Genomic DNA, 27,328 nt, shown 5'->3' with positions numbered 1-27,328 from the left:
ATGCCCGTCTTTTGAGGAGTGGGCCCCTCTGACTAGGACTTCTTTCCTCCGGTGAGATCACTGAAACCTCCTCTCTCATAGAACTCTTAGGGTCACCTGGAGCACCTTGGGAGCCAGAGATGCAGCCAAAGAGTGAACAATGGTACCAATCCCAAGACCCATGTGTTAGGAAGAAACCAGCCAAGACTCAGATCAGGACTGGGGAGTCTACCTCTCGTCTCCCTTCAGAGCATTATTTCCTTGTTTGCTAAGAGGGGCAGGAGCTGGAAAACCCGGCTAGCCCATCTGAGAAGACTTTCTTGGAGATGAGCTGGAGGAAGGAGGAGTAAGGCCTTGGAAGGAAACTCCAGGACAGGTAGGATGACTGACTGTTTTGATTTGCATGGGACTAACGGGTTTCCCAGGACATGAGGCTTTCAGTTTTAAAATGAGAGAAGTTCTGGGCAAGCCAGGACTGGTGGTCACCCTAAATGGATAGGGGCAAAAGTGCTAGAGTGAGGCTGGGTGGGAAAGAGGACAGAGAGCCAAGAGGGTGGAGAGGCAGTGACGCACCGGCAGCCCCAGGTGACTGGGCAGTCCAGGGCCTGGATGTGGTCCCTGTTTGGGGTAATCCAGCACTCTGAATATGAGGGCCCACCTTGGTCTCACCTAGGTGGTGTGTGTGGCTGCAGTGTGAGTTAGGGTCAAGGACAAGGGGACGAATGGCCGGTGATGTGGGACTGGAGAAGGAGCTGATGGCTCTGTACATAGCTGGTCACTGCAGGCCGCTGTGGGCCGGGGTTGAGCTGTGCCCTGCGGGTTTTCAGCACCACCTCCCCTACGTGGGACCTCGTCTCTAACTGGCAGAGTAGTCAGTTAAAAAAAGGGCGTGCCATGGCACGTCATGGTCAAACTGCTAAAAGCCGAAGACAAAGAGAAAATCTTTTCTTTTTTTCAATCTCATCCTAAAGACTATACACAACAATATTTTCAATATCACTGTTTTCTCATCAAAAGCAATATAGACCAGAAGACAGTGGAATAGCTCTAAAATGTTGAAGAAAAAAAAATGTCAACTCAGAATTATTTTTCTAGTGGAAGTATTCTTCCAGAATGAAGATGAAATAAAGCTATTTTCAGATAAAAGAAAACAGAGATTCTTGTCACCAGCAGACCTCCACTATGAGAAGCGGTAAAGAAAGTTCTCTAGGACGGGCACGATAGCTCATGCCTATAATCCCAGCATTTTGGGAGGCCAAGGTGGGAGGATTGCTTAAGCTTGGAAAATGGAGGCTGTAGTGAGCCATGATGGTGCCACTGCACTCCAGCTTGGGTGACAGAATGAGATCCTGTCTCAAGAAAAGAGTTCCTTAGAGGGAAGGAAAATGAAACCAGATGGAAGAGCAGAGCTGCATGCTGGAATAAAAAGAATGGTAAATTTGAAGGTAAATACAAAATACAATTTTCTTTTTAATGTCTTTAAAATATGTAAAACTGTTCTAGGCAAAAATGATAACATTGTATTGTGAGGTTTATAACATAGGTAGCTGTAACATATATGAAGGCTATAGTATAAAGGAGTCCCCAACCCCTGGGCCACGGACCGGTATTGGAGGTGAGTGGCGGGTGAGCAAGGAAGCTTCATTTGTATTTACAGCTGCTTCCCATCACTCCCATTACCACCTGAGCTCCGTCTTCTGTCAGAGCATTGGCGGCATTAGATTCTCATAGAAGCATGAACCCTATTGTGAACTATGCATGTGAGGGATCTAGGTTGCGTGCTGCTTATGAGAATCTAATGCCTAATGATCTGTCACTGTCTCCCATCACCCCTAGATGGGACTGTCTAGTTGCAAGAAAGCAAGCTCAGGGCTCCCAATGATTCCACATTACGGTGAGTTGTATAATTATTAATATTTCATTATATATTACAATAACAATAATAATAGCAAGAAAACATGTGATAAATGTAATGTGCTTGAATCATCCTGAAACCATCTCCCTCTGTCCCCCATCCCTGGTTTGTGGAAAAATTGGCTTCCATGAAACCAGTCCCTTGTGCCGAAAAGGGTGGGGACTGCTGGTATAGAGGACAAGGGGGTGGACTCATGGTTACAAGTTTCCTTCATTTCACACGAAGTGGTACAATAGGAACTGAGAAAACTGAAGAGTTCAGGATGCAGACGAATTCCCAGAGCAGCGGGTCTCCACCTGTGGTCTGGGAAGACACACAGTTCCTAAGATCCTTTCACGGGGTCTGTGAGGTAACAAAATGACTTTCATAAAAATACTCAGATGTTGTTTGCTTTTTTCCCTCATTCTGTCATGGTATACGGTGGATTTACAGAGGCCACATGATGTGCAATCCGTGGTAACGAGCGGGATGCATGCTTGTGTATCTTTGTGTTTTAAAATTTTCTCAATTTTTATTTCTAGTACAGTGACTATGAATAGATAAACCCTACATAAGCCAAAGCTCTCTGGGGTTCTCAATAATTTTTTAAGGGTATAAAGTTTGAGAACAGTTGCCCTAGGGGGACCACTAGTAGAAAAAAGGCAAAGAAGTATAGCTAAAAGGCCGATGTAGAAATGAAAATGGATGTCTGAGTTTGGGGGGACTTGTTTCTAATAGGGTAACTTATTAGAAATCATCCTGGTCTGTCTAGGACTGAGGGTTTCCTAGGACATGAGGTTTTCAACACTAAAACCAGTTAAGTTCCCTGGCACACACCAGGACAGTCGGTCACCTTTTTTCTAACACTTCAATCATTTACTTCGGTTCCCTTTTCCTTACCCAAGTGTGAGTCCCTAAAGAACACAGGCCGCTTCTGCTCTATGTTAAGGCCCCCAGATGTAGGTAAGGGAGCTGGGATTCCTGGCATGCTAAGTAAAGGTAGCTACCAAATTGTAAGGATACCATGTTTACAAATGCAGAAAGCACCTGTGAGAAAAATCTAAAATAACTGCTTCCTATTAGATTATGGGGTTGCGGATGATTTAAACCATGTTGCTCTGTTTAGTAAAACTTCTGTAATATTATTTAATAACTTTAATAGTTACAAAATAAATGTATCTGAAATTATAATTGTGACCAGATGGTCCTTTCTGAGCCAGACAGGACTAGAGAATGACGGGATGGATCCTTTAATCGACATCTCTGATCCACACGATTAATGAAGAAGTTTTTGTCCTTAGATATAAACTTAGGCCACGCATGGGTCTTTCCAATGGTAGCTGGGCGAACAAGATTGGGGTGCTCCAGTGACGTTTTGGTTTTATTTTTTAAAATCATGTTGGTGCTGCCCCCTACTGTCCTGAAAGGGGAAGGGCAGGACAACAGAAAGTGCCTTGGGGCTTCCTGGCCAGGGAGTTTCTCTGCAGCCTTCATCAGCCCCCAGCATTTAGAGAGGAGCTTGCCCTCTCTTGGAATCCAAACAGCCACAGGAGAGCCCAGGCAGAGGAGGCTGGGGCAGCACGAGTCACTCCTGTCCACAGCTTCCCTGTCTTATCTCTAGATACCTTGCCGTGGGCTGGGACACGTGGGGGCTTTTGTGCCCAGCGCCAGGTGAGAAGGGAGATACAGGAGCCAGGTGAAGAGCAGCAGGGGTGATGAGGCGGCTGAGTCAGCCAGGCTGGGACGCCGTGCTTCTGTCTGGCATGGCCAGTGGAGATGTGGACAGCCCAGGGCAGAGGGGTGACCCTGATGGGTCACACTCCTCCACCCCCAAGTTATCTCAGGCTTACAAGTCAGGGCCTTAACTTCCATGCCTTATGGACACTTGGGCAGTGGCTAGTTCAACCCCAGTGAAGTGTCAGCAACTAGGTTTAGCCCTTAAGCCCATCCTCCCTACTCTGCCAGTATCTAAAATCTCAATCAACCATGCCCCTTCCCAGGTTAAAACTTTTCAATGACTGCGCCTCCTGATCCATGAGATGAAGCCCCAGCCACTCGTTTTGTCTCGGCAGGTTCTTCCTTCATAATCGGGCTCTGCATGACTTTCTGGCCCCGCTCTCCACTGCTCCCACCTCGCATGTGTGTTCCAGGCACAGTCATGATGCTATGGCTTCGCAAACACGGTTGCATTTGCATGTGTGACTCCCGACCAATGCCATGTTCTTTAGTCATCAGCATAACATGCTGGTTAAAGGGTTGGGCTTGTGTGCCACACTCACCACGTTTAAACTCAGGCTCTACCATTTAAAAGTTTGGTGACCAAGGCCAGCTTACATAATTTCTCTGTGCCTCTAAACATCCTCATCTGAAGAACAAGGATGAGGACAACGGTACCCACACCCAGGGTTGTTGTGAGGGTTAAACGAGTTAACAACCAGAATTGCTTAGGGCAGTGCCTGTCATTTGGCGAACAATAAATATAATTAGGCAGAATGTAATAGCAAAATGGTTAGATCAGTGGTTCTAACCGGAGCAGTTTTGCTCCCTAGGGGATATTTGATGCATCTAGAGATTTTTTTTCCCATTACTAGCATTTAGTGGGTAGAGGCCAGAGATGCTACTAAGCATCCTACAATGCACAAGGCAGTGCCTCCCACAACAAAATGTTATCTGACCCTGAATGTCAATAGCGGCGAGATTGAGAAACTGAGGGTTGGGTGGTCAGGCTCCAATCTGTTTGGGTCCAAATCCCATCTCTGTCTTTAATTTGATGTATAACCTTTGGCAAATTACTTAAAATTCTCTGTTCCTTAGTGTTCTTACCTGTAGAATGGTGACAATGACATGTGCTTGGGTTCTTGAGAAGGGTCAGTGCCCGGCATGTGGTAATCATACCTGGGATGCCGGCCATTTTTACTCACCTCTCTCCCCGTGTCCTCTCTCCTGCGAAGCCTTCTTTGACTCAGAGAAAATGACTTTCCCTGTGCTCGTGGACTCTTGATGCATGATAACCTCCTGCCCATGTGTCTGTCTTTCCCACAGGGCTGTGGGCTCCTTGAGGGAGGAATTTTGTCCTGCAGGTTGTGGCAGCCCTAGGACTGAGCACATCTAGGTGTCCACCTGTGTCTGTGGGTGAGTTCTTGCGATGGGACAGGGTGGGGAGTATGTACCAGGTTTTGGAGTTTTCAAGGTGTACAGGGAGGAAGAGAAGCGGGTGGTAGACAGGTGCGTCTGGGAGCTGGGATTGAGTAGAGATTGAGGGTCTGAACACGGCCCTTCCCCATTTACTATTCTCTAGTGAGAAGCCTAATCATTGCCATGTGACTGCTTGCTCACTGTTGGTACCTGGTTGTAGACAGCAGCTCTGTGAGTGGAAGGAGAAGGATCCTGCCCTGGAGAGGGCCTGGCTGGTCCTCACCTGGGGTCTATCATTTGGTAACAGGGCTTCTGGAAGTGGTAGCAGATCTGGGCCTGGTGGGCATTTTGCTTCTCCTGGGTGGCAGCAGAAGTCTCTAGCTGGCAGACTGGGGACTGCCCAAAGGCTCTGACTCTTAGGAAGAGCACAGTGGAACAGAAGGCCCTTATACCACCTTCGCTGGTGTATTCGTCCATTCTCACACTGCTATACAGAGCTACCTGAGACTGGGTAATTCATGAAGAAAAGAAGTTTAATTGACTCACAGTTCTGCAGGCTTAACAGGAAGCATGACTGGGAGGCCTCAGGAAGCTTACAATCATGGCGGAAGGCGAAGGGGAAGCAAGGACCTTCTTCACATGGCAGCAGGAGAAAGAGAGAAGGCGGAAGTGCTACACGCTTTTAAACCACCAGATCTCATGAGAATTCCATCGGGAGACAGCACTAGGGGGATGGCACTAAACCATTAGACACTGCCCCCATGATCCAATCACCTCCCACCAGGCCCCTCCTCCAACACTTGAGGATTACAATTACACATGAGATTTGGGTGGGGACATAGAGCCAAATCCTATCAGCGGGTGTCCTCCTTTTTCCAGGCTTTAGATTTGGCAAAACCTGATGGCATCTGCACAAAGCCTCCTTTCATCTGCATCTCTCCGTCTCACTCACCCTCTTTTCAGCAAAGAACCCTCTAGCTCTAGTTTCACTGGGGTGGTCCTGAGAGGGGTAGGGAAGACCCAGAGGCTCCTTACCCTGGGAGGTCAAACTGACCATCCAGGTTTGGCTCTTCCCTGCTGGTGTGTCTAGAACACCATCTTCCCCTTCTCGCTGTGGACTTCAGGGCCCTGCTGCTCTGTCCTCCACAGAACTTGTCAATCAACTTCCTACCAGCTAAGATCCGGTGCTGTCTGATATATCCTCCCTACGTCTGGTCACTCATGCCGTCTAATGGTGCAAGGCACATTGAGTTGTATTCTGATGTCTCTGTCCTTTTGAAGCCACAGAGTAAGGTCACACAACTGTGAAAGGAGCAGGGTACCATCTGAAGATGCTGGACATTCCTTTTAACAATTACCTAGGGGAGAGGCAGTCCTCAGACAGGACTCAGGTCCCTCAAAGAGGAAGAGAAGGGGGCAGCTGCCCGCCTCTGAACTTCACACTCTAGACTCGTGGAAGGGCAGACGCTGAGCTGTGGGTGCTGAGTGGTGTGGGCTTAGAGCTAGGATGGGAGGGCTGCGAGCACTGAGGGTGGAGTCATAGCTTTTTGTGGCTGGATACGTTTTTACTGCCTGAAGTCATCTATTGCCCCCACACCCCAACCCCATTCTTCTGCCCACTTAGTGAATATTGAGGCTATAGTCAGGATGGGGTCATTGCAATGAAAATCAAGGTTAAGACTATGTTTCAGTTATCTGTCTGCTTGTAAAAAATCACCCCCACATTTTGTTTAAAACAGCGAGTATGTACTATTTCACACAGTTTCTGTGGGTCAGGAATCCAGAAGTGGCTGAGTTGGGTAGTTTAGGATCAGGGTCTCTCACAAGGCTTTGGTCCAGGTGCAGGTTGCAGTCCTCCGGAGGCAGGACTGGCGCTGGAGGTCTGCTTCCAGACGGTCACTCACATGGCTGTGGGCAGGAGGCCTCAGTTCCCTGCCACGTGGCCCTCCTTATAAGGACACTTGAGTGTCCTCGTGGCATAGCAGCTGGCTTTCCCCAGAGTGACCCAAGATGGAAAGAGCAAGGCAGAGGCTGCAGTGTCTTTTATAAGCCAGCCTTGGAAGTGACATAGCATCATTTCTGCCTTATTCCATTGGTCACACAGACAATCCTGGTACGATGTGGAAGGAGACATCACAAGGACAGGAATACTGGGAAGCGGGTATTGTTGGTGGCTGTCTCGGATGCTGGTTCTCATAGAAGTAGATGTATTATTTTAGTACAATACATGCAGACGATCAGCTGGCAGGATATTATTTTTGCTGGGTGTGCTTGTATTTCAGGTGCATTGACCCGAATCCGAGTGCCTTTGGGGGCTCTGACCCTCTCCTCCTCCACCTTGAGATCTGTAGAGTCCTCTCGTTCATCCCACCCAAGAGCAGGACTGGACGGATCAAAGCATGGCTTACAGGAGGCCAACACAATAGCGGGTAGAGCTTTGGGAAGACAGCATAGGTTTCAAAAGAATCAAGAAGCTGTTGAAAAGAAGAGCAGATGGGCAGGGAAGACAAGTCCCAGATAGAATGCCCTTTGCAACCTAGGGGAGGCAGACCACAGTGTGCATCCCGACACTCGAAGACAAGGTCTCCACCAGCAGATTGCCCAACAGAACAAGTTCAGAGCCTGGAGATCCCAGTTCCAGATCTCCCACACCCTGTGGGCTCTGTGGGGTCTTTCGTCCTGAAACAAAGTCCTTTAGTAAAGGACTCTTTAAATTCACTCTATCTGTGCTTTGCTTGCCAATAGCAGGGCGTTTCTGTTATACACTGGACTATCCCTTCCTTCAGTACGTTTATGGCTGAGGCTGCATTTGTGTCTCAGATAACCAAGGTGCGTATTACTCTCTGTTCTATTTCCCTTTTGTTTCCTTCAAGACTTTAATAAACCCTCATGCAAGAGGCCCACCTTGTCCCACCTGTGCTTCTCAGAAAAGACGGAGTGGTGGGAGACAGGCTGGGGTGGGGTTTTGCCACCTGGCTGCCCTTTCCCCTGTGGGTTCTTGCTCCAGTGAGGACCCAGCAGGATAAGCTTTAGTTGCATTAAGGGTGACAATAGTTTCCTTACAGCTGGGTCAAGGATATGAGCGAGCCTCTTCTGAAAACAGCCAGGAAGGGAGAGGAATCCAAGGGGAGGAGCAGGTGTGGAAGACAAGACAGAAGGTGGATCAGGACCAGGCCTGGGAGGGGGAACAGGCACACAGAAGTGAAAGAATTCACCTGAGGTTACACGACTCCTCGAGCGGTGTCTTTAGCTTTGCATTGTGCCACCTGCCTGGGTCAAGGAAGATGCCACAGCTGTAGTTCTGTGCACAAAGAGGGAAAGGAAGATGCTGGCTCTCAGCAATTCTATAGAACAGAACATGGAGAGGCCACATGACAATAGGCACACACACCGTACATTGAAGAAGTGCATGCAAGCAGAATCGTGTGGGATATGCACACTCGCGTGGAAGAAAAACTGTTCCATTCACACTGAGGTAGACCCTCCATCTACGACTCATCTGTAGGGCGGGGGTGTGGGTACAAACTGAGGCGTGAATGGAGGGGAAACTGGAGCTCTGCTAGTGTAGAAAGATAATAGGATGTGCTCGCTTCAGCAGCACATATACTCAAATTGGGAGGATACAGAAAAGATTAGCATGGCCCCTGTGCAAGGATGACATGCAAATTCATGAAGTGTTTTTAAAAAATTTTAAAAGAAGAAGAAGAAGAGGAGGAGGAGGAGGAGGAAGAGGAAGAAGAAGAAAGATGGCGAGATATCCTGCAGGAGACCAGGGGCAGGAAGGTGGAGGTCTCTCAAGAAGAGGGAAGCATGAGGAATCTCCAGCGTAGGGTGAGGGCGCTGGTTCCTGTATTCAGCTGTCATAGGGATGAGGGGAGCAGCTGGGAGGGTCAAGGGAGAGTGGCAGTACCTGCAGCTGGTGACTGGGGGAGTCCAGGCCTGGGATGTGGCCTCTGCTGCTGGTGCCTAGCACCTTGAATGAGATAGCTTCAGTACGTACTGTGGGGGATGGGGGAGTCCCAAGGGCTGGGGGGTTGGGGTGGTTGGAGCTGATGACTGTGCAGCCATCACTGCAGTAGTACTGGGCTGGACAGCTGACCCTGCACATCCCTTTTCTCCTGCATTGAAGCCTTCTCTCCATGGATGGGAAGGCTAGAGTGGCTGTTGCAGCAGGGGCTCTGGAGGGCAGTGCTGTCCTGGGGAGCCCATGCATCCTTCTCTGGGGATGGGGAGTGGGGTGCAATGAGAGACTCTGGATATGGATCCCTTGGGGAGGCAGCTCCCTTCATTCTTGTCACCCCCAGATGGTTTACCTGCCTGGACAGCAAGATGATGGCTACACTAGCCCCCATTCTCTGGTATGCGTCACTTACACTTTGGTGTAAATACGTCACTGTGTAACCCCAAGGGTAGTGGCACTTGCTGCCTTGTCCTTAACTGAAGAATACAAGGCTTTGCTTCTAGTTAAGAGAATTTCAATCATCAGGTGAAGAGGCAGGAAGTAGTGCAAGTAATGATAGCCAGCATCTGTCAGGGCGCACTCCACTCCAGGTCCTCTGCTGAGCGTGCGTGCAGTCTTCACAGAATTCCCAGCAGGAGGGAAATGCTCTTGGTGTTGCCTTGTGGGCTGGTCGATGTGGCTCATTTGCTGAAGGCTGGCGATTTGTATATACTCCTGCAGCTACTGATAGGTGGCATTTCATGCCTGGCCACTATGCAGCACTGCCTCCCAATTTTGGGTGGCATTTTAGGTTCCTCTAGAGCCTCTGAGGCAAGTGATTTGTCCATGAACTCAATGGCCTGGCTATGCTGGTGACCCTCTGCTTGGGCACTCACTGCCCATGGGGAACAGAACAGAGGCTCTGAGAGCTGCCTCCTCTCCCTGGCGGCCAGAGTAAAATGAGGGCAGAGGGAAGGCAGCTTGGGAAAGGGTGGGGTAGGGGGAGGCAGGAGGCTCACCCCCAGCTAGATGGTGGCTCAGGAAGCCCTTGAGAAAGATGGAGGTCCTTCTTGTTTTTGCTGGAAAGGTGAGTGTGGAAGGTCAGCTACCTTTTATCCCCCTGGTACCTAAGTGGCCTCTAGTGGGAGTGCGTATTCAGCATGGAGCACAGGTTCCCACAGAGCAATGCCATCCTGTTGGCTGAGGCCTGGGGAGAGGGTGAGGGCCTGGAGATTGCTGATTCTGGCCCCTGGGCAGGCAGGGTTCTCTGGGTACTGCTTGCACCCTGGCCTCAGAGGCCTTGGCTACCACTGTTGTTTCTTTCTTTCTGTCCTCCATGCAAACTTGGGTCAGTTATATCAGAGTCCTTCACAGGGTGCCTGGATTTGCCCACTAGGTCTCCTCACCTCTTGCCCTTCACCTCCTGCTGTACCTACAAGGTCTCCCTGATTCCCACCTGCCCATAATCATGGACACAGCCCCAGGATGTGCAGGGTGAGCCCCCAGGGACCCTGACAGCATGGATACTCTGATGACTGAGGGCGTTACCCCAGGGACAGGGAGCTGGGGGAGATTTCCCAGACAGCTGGTTGGGGGTTATGAAAGTGGCCTCATGGCTGATGCGGTGGCTCACACCTGTAATCCCAGCACTTTGGGAGGCTGAGGTGGGCAGACTGCTTGAGGTCAGGAGTTCGAGATCAGCTTGGCCAGCATGGTGAAACCGAGTCTCTACTAAAAATACAGAAAAATTACGTGGGCGTGGTGGCATGTGCCTGTAGTCCCAGCTACTCAGGAGGCTGAGGCACAAGAATCCCTTGAACCAGGGAGGTGGAGGCTGCAGTGAGTCGAGATTGCACCATTGCACTCCAGCCTGGGTGACAGAAAAAGATTCTGTCTCAAAAAAAAAAAAAAAAAAAAGAAAAGAAAGGAAGAAAAAGAAAAAGAAAAAGTGGTCCTGGTCCCAGGCCAGGTGGGAGCAGCAGGCTCTAGGGGAGGAATCGCATCCTGTGGAAGAGCAGGGAGCCGCTGGAGGGGGTGAGGGCGAGGGAAGGGGCAGCCCCCACCCTCATCTCTGTCCTCTGCATGCTAGGGGTACCAGGCCTCTTACTTGGGGTACTTAAGACTAGACCAGATGTGATTCCTGCATCTTAGGGAGTGACATTAGGGTGGGGGAAAGGGACCAAAATGGCCATGCCTCTGCTGTCTCTTGGGATCTTGGGATCTGTGGTGGCCTCTAGGGGTTCCCTGCTGCCAATAAGTGGTCCAACCATGTTACAGGATTGGACCCCTGGCTGGGATGGCCTTTGTGCTTTAGAGTTGAGGCACTTCCTGCTTCTACCTGAGCTCGTTTTCAACATACAGGCCTGGGCACGTAGGAGTCAGGGTCATGTGGGAGGTGGTGGCCGAGGGGAGAGGTGGGCAGTTGGGAGCGGTACACGGCTAGACGTTGTTGCTCTCCCTCCTCTTGGGATCCCCAGTGGGATGGAGCCCAAGTCCTGGGCAGCACATGGTCCTCTGCTTCACAGGACACACACCTGTACCCACCCTCCCCATCCACTTTCGCTCAGTTTATTTTGGGGAGAGGGCTCTGAATTGACCTTTGGTCTTTACAGACTCTCAAGGACCATCTGGAGTTCCAGCCAGAATCTGGACCTGGCGGAGTGGGAGTGGGGCAGGGGCCTGCATTGGGCTGACTTAGAGAGCACAGTTATTCCATCTCATATGGAAATAAACATTTTGGATTCCTGATCATATCCCTGGGGTTTAAGACTCTGGCGAACCAAGTCAACTCCACAACTTTGTGTGTCCCTGGGAGGGTCTGGTGTGCGACCCACCTGTCTGTGGCCCTTGTCCCCTCCCCTGCCCTTTCTCCACTCACATCTTGTTCCCACTGGAGACTATCTCTTCCTTCCGAGGATGGGTGGAACCTGATTTGAATGAGGGGTAAGGGTCTTGTGAGGACGAGGACATGGGGTGTGTGTGTGTGTGTGTGTGTGTGTGTGTGTGTGGTGGGAATGGAATATCCAAGAAGGTGGTGGAGGAGGGAGGATTGAATTTGGAGGATCCCTGGCTTCTGCTGCGGTGCATAGCGCCCCCTGCTGCCCGCAGGGGAAACAGCAGCTCCAGCCTCCCACAGCGGTCCCCTCCCCTCTGCCACCCTCTTGGAGATGCCTCTGAAGCTGCATAGTCCACTCCTGATGCTTGTGTTCCGTTAGGGGGTCTCCAGGCCTCTTGGTGGGGTCTGGCCCCTGGAGGAGTGTGGTCGAGTGGAGGATGGGGACCTGCAGTGGTCATGATCTGGACGCCTACATCACTGGGAGCTTTGAGGGACTGAACCCACTTTAGCTTGGGTCTTAAAACCACCATGGTAAGAAGTGTCAAACTTTGGGGGAAAAATTAAAATGTATAAGAATACTTAGAAAAACCCACCATGGGGGCCTACAAGCTCCTGAGTCAAGGCCTCTGCCAAGACTCCACTGACCAGCATGGTCACTGAAGGGCATGGAGGACCGTCCTGTGGGAAGAGGCTTGGACGCGCGCTGTAAACTCAAGAGCGAGGACACTGTTGATCTGGAGATGTGGGCGATGGGTGAGTACACACGGAGCATCCTCCTGTGCCTTGGAATGGGACAAGGTGGATTCCAGCAGCCCTCAGAGCTTCTGCTGGTTGGCTTTGCGAAGAAGGGGCTTTCCACTCTACTGGGGACATCTGCAGAGAGGTTGGGCAGGGAATAGGATATTCCATTCAACCCCGAGTTCCTTTTTTTTTTTTTTTTTTTTCTATTCCAAATTCATTCCAGAGTGTGTGGTAGGATCAGTATCGCACGCCCAGTTCTTGGCCAGAGCCCTAGTGACTGTCTTGTGTGCATGGGGGGGCCCAGCCATGGCAGGAAGATGGGGCAAGAGTCTTCATCTGATGAGGGCCAGGGACTTTCCAACTCCCTCGACCCTTCCCCCGGGCTCTGTTCCCACCCTCACATTGAGCCCTCTTCTCTCTGACACTTGCCCCCCTAGGACTTTTATTCTGAAAGAGCCAAGGCCCCTGGAGGTGGAGAGGAGGCCCGAGTCTGGAGCTGGCCTTGTCCCTGAGCCAGCTCCACCCTTCTGGGCTGTTTTCCAAGGCAGAGACTCTGGGACCCTTGCTGTCCTCAGCTCTCCTCTTTATCTCTGGTCTCCAGCCTTTCTGGCCTTTCAGCAGAGGGTCCCTATAGCCAGGACTGCTGGGCTTCTCCCTCCTATGCCCTCAGACCCCTGTATTCCTGTCTTTTATTCCTTGACCTCGCATCCTCCGTCTACTTCCTTTTTCTGCTTTTTCTGGCTTTCTTGCTGCTTGCCCTTCCCAAAGCAGACAGGTCACCGTTCAGAAGCTCCCCGCCTCCCCCAGCATTGGAAAAAGGTCTTACCCCATCCCATCCCTCTTTCCCAGCACATAGGATGGAAGTATCAAATAGCCAGATGCCTTCAGATGTCAGAACTGTGGGGTCCGTTGAACCCTGTGTGGGTGGGGCTGTGTCTTGGGCCTGGTTTTGTTGAGTACATGAGGCTTTCTTGAGAATAAGGACAAAGAAATGGACAAAAAGTCTCTGCCGGTAGCCCTCGTTTAAACTCTTGAACCCCAGTCACAGTTTTCCAGAAGTCCATCAGGATAGAATTTTCACTAATCGCCAAATGCCTATAGCTTAGTTCTTTCTTAGAAGGAAAAGAAGAGGTCAAATGGACAGGAGGGAGGGGACATTGGTTGTTCTCAGGGGTTCCTTCCCTTTGCCTGCTTCTTTCATCTGGGAGGCCAGACCTTGACCTGGAAGTGAGGTCACTATTGGGCAGTGGTGTGTGAGAAAGGACTTTGGCCTGGGGGCTGCAAGTTACAAATTAACAAGGGGAGGGGTGAGGAGGGACCCAGAGGGAGGGTAGGTGGCCAGAGGCAGGGACAGCTGACCTGGCACAATCTGGGCTTGAAGGGGGCACGGCAGGAGGGTCTGTGGGCTGGTGCTGTCTGGAGGGGCCTCAGTTCCTCTCTGGCTATCTGACCTTCCTGAAGACCTGCTCGCACACTGCATCCCTTGCAGTCAGTTCCTGGGGAGAGAGGGGAAGTAAGGGGGAGCGAGAAAGAGGGCTTTTGCCAGCCAGAGCCCCTTCGTCAAGGTCCTTGACCTCCATTTACTCCTTCCGGATACAGCAGCTTCAGTGTTTGATGTATGGGCAATTGTATCATTATTCCACATCCTCAACTTTCCACCCCTCAGGAAGGAAGGTGGCTGGGTCAGGGGATGTGAAATGGCTGAAGCCTCCATTGCTCCAGTGATGATTTATGGGCATTCATATGACTCGTAGCCAGGGCCCACCTTGGCCACTCTGTTTCTTCCTCTCCCCACTCCTCCCAGTGCTTTTGCTTTCCCTCCCTGGTCAATTCCTTAGACAGGGAGTGGGGCTGGGCTGGGGGAAGAGTGGTGGACCTATCTGATTTGGACAAGGGAATGCCTCATAGCTGGAGGCCCTTCTCCCAGACACCCAGCCCCTACCCCATTTACCAGATACAGCATCTCTCCCTCCAGCCAGTGTCTCCAGCCCCGGTTAGGGACCTCCCCTTTCTGCACACACACCAGCTGCTCCTCCTCCCAGGTTACTATGGTCTATAGGGAAAGAGGGAATAAAGACATTGGGAGGCAGGATGCTCAAAATGCTTCCCAACTCACTCTGAGTGGGCTCCCCTTTTACTCCGCAGCAGATACTGTCTGCTCCAGTCCCTCCACTGAGCGAGGGAGCTGCTCTGATTCAGCAGGACTCCCTTTTCCCCTTCGGTTTTTTTTTTTTTTTTTGGTGAGACAAGGTCTTGCTCCATCACCCAGGCTGGAGTGTAGTGGCAGGATCTCGGCTCACTGCAAACTCTGCCTCCTGGGTTCAAGTGAGTCTCATGCCTCACCTACCCAAGCAGCTGGGATTACAGGCATGCACCAACATGTCCGGCTAATTTTTATATTTTTAGTAGAGACAGGATTTCTCCACGTTGGCCAGGCTGGACTCAAACTCCTGAGCCCAAGTGATTTGCCCGCCATGGCTTCCTAACGTGTTGTGACTATAGGCATGAACCATCACACCCAGCTTCCCACTCCTAAAGGTCACCGAGGGGGGCCCAAAGTTGTCTACAGTGACCTTTGGGTGAGAGCAGGGGTGGTAGCAGAATAAGTAGAGGTGAAATTGGGGAGGGCATTTATGAAGAATGGAGACTTTTTTCTCTGGATACTTCTGGCTGACCTAGAGGGACTTTTGAGAAAAAAGAGAGATTGGTTGGAAATCCTACCAGGTAATCTCATTTCTCCTCTTTCTCGGTTTCAAGAACAGCTGAAGTATCCTTAGAAATAAAGAGTCAACCCCTCTGGGCCTGAGCATTCAATCAACCTTACTGAGTTTTCCCATAGGAGAGGCCCCAAACAAGGAGCTCAGAGTCTTGAACGGATAGAGGAGCAGTAAATAGGTAACTGTGACACCAGGCAGTGGGGCAGGCAGAGTGAAATCTTTAAGGAAGTTGGGAGTTAATTAGATTGGAGAGAATGGGAAATTTCTAGCAAGGAAAGAAACAGCTAGAAATAGCGGTAAAAGAGAAAGGCAATTAGTTCCGAAGGGCTCTAACCTAGAGTATATGTGTTGCAGGCAATTGAAGAGCTGATTCACAGAGACCCCTTGTATGCTGAGTTAAGTGTAATAGATGATGTAATGTAATAGATCATCACTGAAAGGGTGTAAGTCAGAGAGTGACATGGTCACATTTATATTTTAGGTAGACCCTGTGGCTACAGCATGCAGATTAGAGGAGGGTTAAGACTGAGAACCAGCTGGGTGCAGTGGCTTACACCCTTAATCCCAGCATTTGGGAGGCTGAGGCAGGAGAATCACTTGAAGTCAAGAGTTTGAGACCAGCCTGGGCAACACAGTGAGAACCCAACTTTAACAAAAACAAACAAACAAACAAACAAGCAAAAAACCAATTTCAGGCACCAGGTGAGAAATGAAGGCCTGAATTAGGGTGGTGATAGAGAAAGGTTAGGAGGGAACACAGGAGAGCCATTTAGAAGAGTGATGCTCAACAGAAATAAAATGGGTCAGGAGCCATATTAGACAAGTAAAGATAAATAGGGGAAATTAATTTAAATAATATATTTTAGTTAACCAAAAATATTCAAAATATTATTGTTTCAGCATGCAACCAATATAAACATTTCCAAAATGCTTGTTTTTTATTTGGCATTGTCTGAAAGTCCACTTACAGCATCTAGATTTGGACTAGTTATATTTCAAGTATTCAATGGCCATCTGAAGTTAGCAGCTGCTATACTGGGTAATCCAGAAAAGTTACAAAGGTTTCTTGGCCAATTAGATGTGGTGGTGGTGGGGTGTGTGTGTGTGTGTGTGTGTGTGTGTGCTAGGAGCCTAGAGGTAAGGAAACAAGAGATATTGATTATGACTCCCAGGTCTCTGGCCTGGCTGATTATTGCCATTAGTGGAGACAGTAGATATAAAAGTGGGGTAGATTTGGATAGGAAGACGGTGAATTTGAGTTTGACCTTGGGCCTTCAAATGGAAATTGGTTCCAGGACCCCCACCCCACCAAATCTGCTGAATAAAATGGCTTAGTATCTGTAGAGAACCTACGTATATTCCCCTGTATACTTTATTATTATTATTTTGATACAGAGTCTTGCTCTGTCACCCAGGCTAGAGTGCAATGGCGTGATCTTGGCTCACTGCAACCTCTGGCTCCCGGGTTCAAGTACGTCGAATTCTCCTGCCTCAGCCTCCCAAGTAGCTGGGAGTATAGGCATGAGCCACCATGCCCAGCTAATTGTTGTATTTTTGTTTTTTTGTTTTTTTTGAGACAGAGTTTTGCTCTTGTTGCCCAGGCTGGAGTGCAGTGGCGTGATCTTGGCTCACTGCAACCTCCGCCTCCCAGGTTCAAGTGATTATCCTGCCTCAGCCTCCTGAGTAGCTGGAATTACAGGCATGTGCCACCATGCCTGGCTAATTTTTTGTATTTTTAGTAGAGATAGGGTTTCTCCATGTTGGTCAGGCTGGTGTCGAACTCCCAACCTCAGGTGATCTGCCTGCCTTGGCCTCCTAAAGTGCTGGGATTACAGGCGTGAGCCACTGCGCCCGGCCTAATTTATGTATTTTTAGTACAGACGAGGTTTCACCATGTTGGCCAGGCTGGTCTTGAACTCCTGGCCTCAAATGATCTGCCTGCCTCAGCCTCCCAAAGTCCTGGAATTATGGGTGGACTTTTGGTGGAATTATGGGTGGACACCACGCCCAGCCTTTTCCCATATGCTTTAAATAATCTCTGGATTACTTGCAATACCTAATGCAATGCAAATGCTCTGTAAATAGTTGCTATACTGTGTTATTTTTTATTTGTATCATTTTGTATTTTTTTTTATTTTTATTTTTCCCAAATATTTGCCATTTGCAGTTTGCTGAAGCTGTGGATGCAGAACCCATGAATATGGAGGGCCAACTGTATTTTGTAGGCAGTTGAAAACATTGCCCTGGAGCTCAGGAGATGGCTCTGGCTGGAGAATTCATGCCAAGGGCAGCCTATAGATGGAAGCAGAAGGCATGGGTGTAGATGATTTAGCCTATGGATAGTGGGCAGACAAAAGGGAGAAAACATTAAGAACAAAACTCTGGGGAGAAAACTCCAGTTTAAAGAATTAATAGGAGGATTAGGATCTGCAAAGAGGCCAAGAAGGAATATGTAAGAAGTAGAAAGAAATGCAGGAGAGTGAAGTTATTGATGCTAAAGTAAAAGAGACTCTGGGTGACCAACAGTGTCACAGGCTAGAGAGTGGGCAAATGTTTGCTCTTCGGTCTGGGTGTCCCTGTTCTTTGCCCTTTGGGCTGGTGAGAAGAGAGGGCAGGGAAGAAGTGGGAGAGAGACGGGGAGCACCAGGACCTGTTAGTTCTGGAGACTGGTATCCTGGGGACTGCGTTCCCTGCTGTGGTGACCATTCCCCTCCTCCCCCCTGCTCTGGCTGGGGAAGGTCACTTTGTTTTGCCCCATGTTGTTAGGAGTCTCCTGTGATGCCTCCTTCTGGCCACCGCCCAGCCAGGGGAAACGTACCTGGCATTTCCGTCCGTCCACACTCCTGAGGTCCTCCTCAAACTCCACTCCCACATCGAACTGCACAGTGTAGTTTCGGAAGGTGCTGAGCGTCCTCACCGTCATGTGGTTGCCCTGGTGGTCGATCTCCTTGTCGGGCTTCAGTAGCAGCGCGATCTTCCGCACAGCCAAGCTGATGTCTGTGGGAGCTGCCTCTTAGTAGGGGTGCTGCTAGCCAGCCAGGAGCTCCTCTGCCAGCAGCAGCCCCTCAGGGCTGTGAGTTTCCCTTCCTTGGGTCTGGGACTATGGATTCACCCCCCCCACCAATGCCTGGTTAGAAATGGATCCCAGGTCAGGCGCCAGCCTCCTGAGCCTTTCCACAGTGTCCAACCCCGGGCATTCCCTCTTCTCCATGGGACCAAGAGGCAGGAAGAAAGAGGGGAGAAAGGGAGTGACAGGGGTCTGGGAGGGCGAAGACATTACTTAAGGCTTGCAGGTAGTCCTCCATGTTCTTCTGTGAGACAAAGCAGTAGTAGCCAGTGAGGTTGGGAGGCATTGTGTGGATCAAGGTTTCAGGAGAATACAGGAGACAGGGTGAGGAAGGAGGGGGCGTTGTCTGGCAGGTGAGGCTGAGAGACTCAGGCCAGCCGGCACACACAGAGACAGGATGTGTAACGGCCTGGTTACCAGGGCTTTTTATAAGGCTGGGGCCCTGTTGCAATAAGAGTCCCTATCAGACTTTCTCCCTCCCTCTATGGTGAGTTTGGGGGTGGTGTCTCCAGCCTGAAGAAGGGGCAGGGATTTGGCAAAGTTGTGTCTGACCTTGGCTTTTCCTGAGGAAAGAACCTGGAGCAGGATCTGGGGCTGTCAGTCATCCAAAACTCGAACCATCCAAAGGCCAGTTTTGGCCTCCACCTCATTTTTGGCAGGCTTGGGAACCCTCCCAGGGCCTGAGGGTCAGTCTTTCCTGGGAGGCACCTGAGGCTGGTCTGGCTGTGTGAGGTGGAGATGAGTTCCAGCAATATCCTGAGATCCTGGGACTGAGTGATGTTGGAAGATGTGAGGGGAGGGGTGAGGACAGCCAGCTGCCCAGAAGCCACCATGAAGAGCACCCTGTAGGCCTGGCCCCCAAAGCTCCCTCAGGCAATGTGCTCAACTGGGACCCCAAAGTGGCTTTCCAGACTCTTGGTCCTAACGAGCCTTTAGGAGGGAGGCAGAGCCCGAGGGCTGCTGAGTTCAAAGTCCGGAACAGACAGCCAGAGAGGAGTTTGTTGGCTATTCTGGAGAATTTTATTCTCTTTGGCTTGGGACCCTGAGGGTTTTCTCTCCCTCTGAGTCATCGATGAGACCATAACCCCCAGTCTCCAGCCCTAGGACAGCCCATGCTTTCCAGATGTATTTCTGTGAAGGTGGGGTGGAGGCGCCTAAATAATATTGTGCCCCGCCCCCAGCTGCCCAGTTCTGTCTCGAACCTGCCATCGTCCCGGGCTTCATAATCCCCTGGGCTTGGTTCATCATGGTTTAAGGTGAAATTCGGGGCGAAGGAGGGAGGCAGGTAGGCGGGAGGAGGCGACCGGTCCCTACAGGTGCGCGCGCGAGGGGTGCACGACGTCCTATCCCTCCTCGGGTCCCAGAGCCTCGTTACCGCCCTGCGATTTCCTCGCAGACCTTGGCTACAAATGCCAGGATTTCTCAGACTCAGACTGAGGGTTTTACTTCACTGTTCCCAGAGGGCACGCAGCAGGGATCTGTGGATGGAAGGGGCTGTGGAAAGAGGTTAATGCAGAGTTTGGGGGGCGGGGTGACGCGGCGCCACCCCTCCTGGCCGCCCTCAGGTCCCGCTGACGTCTCTCTTCTCCACCCCCTGGCTTCTGGCTTCTTTCTCCCCACGTCCCTCTTCTTTCCCACCCCCTCCGTGGCTCTCCAGCTTCCTCCCCAGCCCCCGCAGTTCCTCGGCTCCCCCAAATTGCAGCCAGGGGAAGGAGCCCTGAAGCTCTCCAGCCCCGACGCCCCAGTCCCATTGGCTCCCTCCCCCGCTGCAGCACCTGGTACCCCCCAGTCACCTGATTGGCCGGCGGCGCCATCAATCGTTGCCCGGCTGTGCTGACGTCATCCTGCAGTAGCGGGGTTGGGGTGGGAGTGAGAGAGTGAGGACGCTGGGCTGGGGGAAACTGGAAGCCACTGCAAGTCCCCCGCCTCAGCTACCCAGATTGGGATCTGCCCAGGCCCGCTTTATGGACTCGTGTGGGCGGTAGGCTCCTTTAGGTCCCTGCCCTGCTGTCCCCCGCTCCTTAGAGACCCCCTGTATCCCTCCCGCAAGGTGGAATCCGCAGGCTGGAGGCTCCCAGGGGAGGCAAACGCCTGGCCCTGCCCTGCCCCACGCCGCACCATGACCCTCCTGCTGCTGCCCCTTCTGCTGGCCTCTCTGCTCGCGTCCTGCTCCTGTAACAAAGGTGAGTGAGGTGGGGGTGGGGGTCCTGAAAGAGGGGTGTCGGGCAGCGCCGTGCGCGGTAGGGGTGGGAAGGTGTCGAGGCTCCCTGGCACCTGACAAGTGTCTGGTCCTCTTCTGATCACCCGCCTTCCCATCCATGTTCTCAGACCTGCTCCGTCTCCTCTCCCTCTCTTCCTCCCAGCTACACCTTCCTTTCCGGTCCATCTCTACCCATGCGTTTCTCTTGCTGGTCATCTTGCTCCCATTTGGTCTCCATTGCAGTCCTGTGGTCTCTATTCTCCCCCTCCCCCAATTTCTACACGCCGGTGGCTACCTCGGGTCTGGGAAGGATTGCCCCCGAGCGGGTGACAAACGTCTCCCAGCGGCTCTCCCTTTCACTGGCGCATGCTAAGGGTGTGTGGCAGATCCATCTGCTTCGCCTCCATCCCATCCTGGGGAGAAAGTATTTGCTGCAGTTCAGCAATTCGGAGCACGTATGTTTTTGCGTGTGCCTCTGCATTCATACCCTTATGCCTGCATCAGCTGGGCTGTGGGTTACCAGAGCTGCCCTCTCTGGCAGACAGCGGATACATTCAGCTGGGCGGGGCTGTCGGACGGACGGAGAGGGAGGACGTGGGGGGTGGGGGGCCTTGCGGGCAGAGGGCTCAGGTAGGTGGAAACGGATGGAGACTGGCAGGAAAGGGCAGAAGTGGGTGTGTGGGGGGCGCTAAATGAGTAGTGAGAGGGAAAGCTGAGAACGAGAAGACCGGAGATGAGGCGTGGGAGGGGGTGAGGAGGGGATGGAAAAGGGTAAAGGTGGAGGCAGAAAAAAGAGGGAAGAATGAGAGGAAAGTCAGGAAAAGAGTGAGTCAAGGAGGAGCCCAGGAGCCTAGGAGTGAAAGGGAGCAAATGCAGAGACCGCAGGGGGCCAGGAGGAGAGGAGACAGAGGCTCAGAGACCTGGGGAGACAAGCAGGGTGGGAGCGGGAGCTGCGCAGAAGGCGCCCAGCCCTGCCCTTCCATGGCGCTCTGTTCCTCTCCTGCATCTCTGACCTCAGCCTCCCCTCTTAGCCTCCTGCCACTTCCTGTACCGCCTCCTGTGCACCATCTTGTGGCTTTCTCCTCAGCATTCAGGAAGGGGTTATGGTGGTCATCAGTAAGAAAGCCTTCCCATGCCACAGGCTTGCTGGGGTGTGGTTGAAGGAGAGAATGGAAATCAGGGTTTCTTGCTCACCATGAGATACAGGGAATGAGGTTCCTTTTGGTGACTCAGTTTCCTTCTGCCTCATGGGTGTGCTTTGGGAGCCTGGGTGTTGGCTTGATGGGATTAGATAGAGCAAGTGTGGAGGCTGGGTTGGGGGGTGATGTGGAAGAGGAGGAAATATGCTTCCCCACAGTCCCTCACCAGCCTGAATCTGGTAGAAGATGGGGAGATTGGGAGTCTGATGAGTCCCGCATCCATTCTGAATTGGCTAGTGGTTGAAGGGCAGAGGGGTGGGGTAGATAAGAACTGGGATTGAGTTCTGTATAAAAAGTGGGTTTCAGGGAGTGTGGTTTGATGGTCTGGTGGAGGACATAGAAATGTGCCGGTTTCGAATGTGTTCTCCTGGGTGTGGGGGTGGGAAGCAGGGACAGGATTTGTCATGTTTCTAGGCCAGCCCGATAATCCCTTAGGATGACGGCTCTGCTGGGTCCAGTTGCTCGGCATTGATTCCTCTGCTCCATTCCTGCCCCTCTCTGCCCCCTCCCTCTGTCCTATATATCTTCACTTCTCTCCTTTCTCCCCATCCTGTGTTCTGGGAGAATGGCCTCAAGTTGGGGCTTGGCTGGGAGAAGTGCAGAGTGAAGGAATCAGGATTGAAATGAGTTAGGAGGAGGATAAGCAATCAGGATCTCAGGAAACTTCTACCTCTTTTTCTAGTTTCAATTCTGTCCTTAATCTATCCCATCCCTTTCCAGGGCCTTCTCACGGCCCACCACTGCTCCCTGAAGTTCCCAGTCTCCATTCTCTAGCATGTGAAATCCCTAAAGAACATTCTCCACATCCTGACCATGGTTCCCAGGGAGATAGTGATCCCCTCCTTCTCACCCCCAGGGCAGGTAGTTTCCATGGGAACTGTCTACCCTACTATAGGAGAAGGCTATGACCTTCCGCAGACCCCCTGACTCCTTTAGTAGCTGATTTCTTGTCCTCAACCACCCTCCTCCTGTAAGGTGCTCGTATAGGGGGTGGAAAGGGTGAGGGTGCTGAGGTGTGAGTTGTCTGGGTCAACAAGGGTTGTTGTGGGAGTAGAGGCCCTGCTCACAGGTGCTTCCTCTCCTCTCCCTGGGTTGGGGCCAGCCAACAAGCACAAGCCATGGATTGAGGCAGAGTACCAGGGCATCGTCATGGAGAATGACAACACGGTCCTGCTGAACCCACCACTCTTTGCCTTGGACAAGGATGCCCCGCTGCGCTATGCAGGTAATTGGGATTGGGGGATGGCAAGGCAGGATAGGACAGAGAAAAGTGGGTGGGAGGGCCAAAATCAAGGGAGGGAGGGAAGGTCCTGGGAGCAATGAGAAAGTAAGGGAAGAGGCCTTGGGAAAATAAAGGTGGGCTCAAGGAGGGAAATGGGCTCCATTGAAGAATGGAGATTGAGTCAGGGGTGCCAGAAAAGGACATGGCCAGGCAAGGGTTAAACACATCATGATTTTGTCAGATCTCAGGCCTGGAGGCTCTGGGAGGTTGCTGCTCAGGGAAGCTGGGCTTGGAGTTGTGTGTTTGATCATTAATGCTTTTATGCCTACAGGAGAAGGGACAGGGCTTCGGGAGGAGAGGTGGAGCTGGACCCCAGGTGGGGAGGCTGAGGGTGGGGAAGGAGACATAGCAGCCTCACTCCTCCCCTTCTCCCCTTTGCCAGGTGAGATCTGTGGCTTCCGGCTCCATGGGTCTGGGGTGCCCTTTGAGGCCGTGATCCTTGACAAGGCGACAGGAGAGGGGCTGATCCGGGCCAAGGAGCCTGTGGACTGCGAGGCCCAGAAGGAGCACACCTTCACCATCCAGGCCTATGACTGTGGCGAGGGCCCCGACGGGGCCAACACCAAGAAGTCCCACAAGTGAGCAAGTCCTTATCTCCTGCCCCATGTGTTGCGGGGTCCTCCTCCCTTCTCCCAAGCCCACCATCCTCTGTCAGTGCGGTCATCGAATGTCCACCCCCATCCGCTGCTGTTCCTAGGACTTAGGGAACCCCATCCCCTGCTGTTCCTAGGATTTAGGGACCTTCAGGCAAGGTGACAGAAACGTACAGTAGACTTCAGTGGATCTAATCTTGGTTTTGCCTCTCGTGACCTTGGGCAGCCTAGCCTCTCTGGACTTGCTTTTCCTTATCTGTAAAATGGGGATTGTGATGACACCTACTTCATAAGGTTGCTGTGAAGATTCCAGGAGATGGTTTGTGTTGAAAGCATGCGCCACAGGGCCTGATACACAGTGAAGGGCTCAGTACATGGGCGTAATGACGAGGAGGAGAGCAAGAAGGAAGAGGATGAATACACTCAGCACGCATCCAGATTCCTTTCCACTGCCCCCTCCAGTCTATTTGCAGTGTATACCACACACACGATCCCTAACATATACATATAGCTTTAGGTGAGGGTGGGCAGGGGATGGTTGTAGCAAGAAAGAGGCTCGGGTCTGGGACACCTACGCCTGTTGCCAGCTAACTTCTTGTTTGAGAATAAGAGAAAGATCTTCAGTCAGGATGCCTGAGCCACTAAGAGACACTAGAGATAAAAATGCTCTTTGTGACTCAGTTTCCCATTTGAAGATAGGACCCTTGCCTCTGGGGCCTGGGAGCCGGCGTCTTGGCTGGGGGCAGGGCTCAGTATGAAGGGCCTTGACCCAGCTCTGCTTGCCCTGGCGCATGACTACGGAGGGGCCACATGCACAGGAGCCAATGCTGCCCACACATGCTCTTCAGATGTGTCAGATGACTTGTGACCTTTGTACAAATGCCATTTCCCTTCTTATGGCTGGTTTTAATTTGGCTTTTACTCTGCATCTTCCTCGGTTATCCCCCTGGAGCTGACTGTTGTGAAGGAAGGCCCTGCTGGATTTTATGCCTTAGCCCGCCTCTTGGCATCCTTACCCATAGCATTCTGCACAGAAGTCATCAAAATCAGCTCCTGAGTACCCCGGGGCTTGTTCCTTATCCCCTACCTCAGTCCCCTTTCTTTGGGCCCTCCCCCTGGTGTTGTCCTCTCCCTGGCATGGCTCTGATGCAGCTTGGTGCTCTGTGGGGTGGCGAGGAGCGTGCTGGCTGCCTCAGTCTCAGGGATAGACGGGCAGGCTGCCTCCTGCTCTGGCTCCCGGTCGGGATTCCTGCTTGCTCCTTTCTGGCATATGGGTGTACCGTGTTGAGGCTGTACCTTGGTGTACAGTGTTGAGGCTGTATCTCGTTGTGCCCATATTGAGGCTGTTCGTTGGTGTACAGTATCGAAGCTGTATCTCGGTGTACTGTATCGAATCTGTCCCTCCGTGTGTCATATCAAGGCTGTATCTTGATGTACCGTATCGAGGCTGTACCTCGGTGTGCTGTATCAAGGCTGTATCTCGATGTATAATATCGAGGCTGGCTGACGTGTCCCCATCCCTCCTCCCCTCTGGTATGTGCAGGGCCACTGTGCACGTGCGGGTCAACGATGTGAACGAGTTTGCCCCAGTGTTTGTGGAGCGGCTGTACCGTGCGGCTGTGACAGAGGGAAAGCTGTATGATCGTATCCTGCGGGTGGAAGCCATTGATGGTGACTGCTCCCCCCAGTACAGCCAGATCTGCTACTACGAGATTCTCACACCCAACACCCCTTTCCTCATTGACAACGACGGTGAGTCCGCCCCTGGCTTCCCTGGCCACCCAATTCCCCTTGTGCACCCACCTCCCTCAGGACAACCCGGGGTTCCAGTCTCCACTTTCACTCCTCAGACCCTTGCCTCACCCTTCTTCCCAAATGGAGCCTTCCCTTCCCAGACGCCTTTTCCCAGCGTCTTGCTGCCTAACCTGCCTGCTGCCCGATGAACTCGCACATCCTCCCCTCTCTGCCCTGGGCTTTCTCCAGTGCTCTAACGCTCTGTCCTCCTGACCCCACCCCAGGGAACATTGAGAACACAGAGAAGCTGCAGTACAGTGGTGAGAGGCTCTATAAGTTTACAGTGACGGCTTATGACTGTGGGAAGAAGCGGGCGGCAGATGACGCCGAGGTGGAGATTCAGGTGAAGCCCACCTGTAAACCCAGCTGGCAAGGTGAGAGCTCAGCGCCGGGCCCCATCTTGTGAATCCTCTTTTTTCTTCGTCTCTCTTTCTGTCCCTTCTGACAATCATGGGGGCTAGGCTAGGGCTTGGAGGATATTGGGGCAGGTTTGCAGCTATCTCCTCTAGCCGGGCCATCCTGCCAGGAGTCCCAAACTGTCCATGGACATGGCAAGAGGAGCATGGAGAAGGGAGGCTGCTTTACCCTTCTCTCTCCCCATCGCCCTCTCTGTCTCACCCATGCAGGCTGGAACAAAAGGATCGAATATGCACCAGGCGCTGGGAGCTTGGCTTTGTTCCCTGGTATCCGTCTGGAGACCTGTGATGAACCACTCTGGAACATTCAGGCCACCATAGAGCTGCAGACCAGCCATGTGGCCAAGGGCTGCGACCGTGACAACTATTCAGAGCGGGCGCTGCGGAAACTCTGCGGTAGGTGTGCTCCCAACACTGCCTCAGGCCCATCCCTTCCCATCTAACCTCTGTCCAAACTTCTCCAAGACTCTGCTTTATGTCACCTCTGGCCATCCTCAGGTGTTTATCCATAGAGGTTGTGACACATGGTTAGCTTCTGTGGCCCAAAAGGCAGGTACATATGTCTTTGGCAAAAATGCATAGTCGTTGCACCAGACAGTCATGAGATGCATGGTGGAACGATGGTGGGGAGAGAAGAGCTGGAGAATGGGTTCACTGCAGAGATACTCTTAGAAGAGAGTTCATCCCTCTCTTGTCTTTGAAAGGCCACAAGAGGTGGCGAGATATGCTGCAGGAAATCTTTTCCCATCAGTCCCTCTTTCCCTGCCTCCTGCCCATTTCACCATCTGCTGCTTCTTGGCTCTGACACTTGTGCCTCCTGGGGCTCCCACAGGTGCTGCCACTGGGGAGGTGGATCTGTTGCCCATGCCCGGCCCCAATGCCAACTGGACAGCAGGACTCTCGGTACACTACAGCCAGGACAGCAGCCTGATCTACTGGTTCAATGGCACCCAGGCTGTGCAGGTGCCCCTGGGTGGCCCCAGTGGACTGGGTTCTGGGCCCCAGGACAGCCTCAGTGACCACTTCACCCTGTCCTTCTGGATGAAGCATGGCGTAACTCCCAACAAGGGCAAGAAGGAAGAGGAAACCATCGTATGTAACACTGTCCAGAATGGTGAGCCTCGCCTCCAGGCACTAGCCAGAGAGGGAAACTGGCTTCTTTTCCTGCCTCTGTCACTGCCCATTGTGTGACTGTGAACAGGTCACTTCCCTTGTCTTCATTTGTGAGGTGCAAGTGCCAGGTGTGATATGCCTTGATTCTGTGCTTTATCCCGAACATGACATGTTGGATCCTACTGCGTCAGAGTGCAATGGGATTCCTTGCTGCTACTCTCATTTTCAGTTGCCCAATCAACTTCCCTGTGTCCCACCATGTGGTAGGCTGCCCCCACCCCCTATCTCCACTCCCATTAAAACCCCTCCATTGCAATGGGAAAGCCTGGGTAATGGTGTGCCCCATTCTTTCATCTTCCCATTTTGGGACTGGTTGGCCCCATCTCCGAGCCCTGTTCTTCCCTCAACTGCAGGGCTTACTC

General features: G+C 52.0%; 2 protein-coding genes and 1 non-coding gene across 3 annotated transcripts in view; 2 read left to right on the top strand and 1 right to left on the bottom strand.

Moving 5' to 3' along the window:
• Positions 1–8,590: 8,590 nt before the first annotated feature.
• Positions 8,591–8,700, top strand: LOC112427154 (U6 spliceosomal RNA). Its single transcript, XR_003018624.2, has one exon. It is a non-coding gene; the product is annotated as a U6 spliceosomal RNA (small nuclear RNA).
• Positions 8,701–13,530: 4,830 nt separating this feature from the next.
• LOC105484225 (retinol binding protein 5) lies at positions 13,531–20,242 on the bottom strand. Its single transcript, XM_024793554.2, has 6 exons — positions 20,103–20,242; positions 19,512–19,803; positions 18,523–19,079; positions 18,061–18,239; positions 14,477–14,578; positions 13,531–14,021 (listed from the first exon to the last, which is right to left on the bottom strand). The coding sequence occupies exons 3-6, from the start codon at positions 18,593–18,595 to the stop codon at positions 13,968–13,970; spliced, it is 408 nt and encodes a 135-aa protein (XP_024649322.1). The 5' UTR covers positions 18,596–19,079; positions 19,512–19,803; positions 20,103–20,242; the 3' UTR covers positions 13,531–13,967.
• Positions 20,243–20,358: 116 nt separating this feature from the next.
• Positions 20,359–27,328, top strand: part of LOC105484224 (calsyntenin 3) — a 28,012-nt gene continuing 21,042 nt past the window's right edge. Inside the window, exons 1-7 of the mRNA XM_011745675.2 lie at positions 20,359–20,492; positions 22,811–22,933; positions 23,373–23,568; positions 25,127–25,335; positions 25,602–25,751; positions 26,004–26,189; positions 26,626–26,907. Coding sequence (XP_011743977.2) covers positions 20,429–20,492; positions 22,811–22,933; positions 23,373–23,568; positions 25,127–25,335; positions 25,602–25,751; positions 26,004–26,189; positions 26,626–26,907 — 1,210 coding nt within the window. The 5' untranslated portion in view covers positions 20,359–20,428. The remainder of the gene's footprint in view (positions 20,493–22,810; positions 22,934–23,372; positions 23,569–25,126; positions 25,336–25,601; positions 25,752–26,003; positions 26,190–26,625; positions 26,908–27,328) is intronic.

This window comes from Macaca nemestrina, chromosome 10, assembly GCF_043159975.1.
Source record: "Macaca nemestrina isolate mMacNem1 chromosome 10, mMacNem.hap1, whole genome shotgun sequence".
NCBI lineage: Eukaryota > Metazoa > Chordata > Mammalia > Primates > Cercopithecidae > Macaca > Macaca nemestrina.
The sequence above is the reverse complement of the archived record's forward strand: the minus strand, read 5'-3'. Positions and strand labels throughout refer to the sequence as shown.

Excerpts from the sequence above, each read along its gene's own strand:
- LOC105484225 (XM_024793554.2), bottom strand. The coding sequence starts at position 18,595 with ATGCCTCCCAACCTCACTGGCTACTACTGCTTTGTCTCACAGAAGAAC. Across the intron at positions 14,579-18,060 it reads TGGACGGACGGAAATGCCAG|ACCATAGTAACCTGGGAGGA; the intron begins GTACGTTTCCCC and ends CTTTCCCTATAG. Across the intron at positions 14,022-14,476 it reads AGGGAGAGATGCTGTATCTG|GAACTGACTGCAAGGGATGC; the intron begins GTAAATGGGGTA and ends CTCTCTCCCCAG.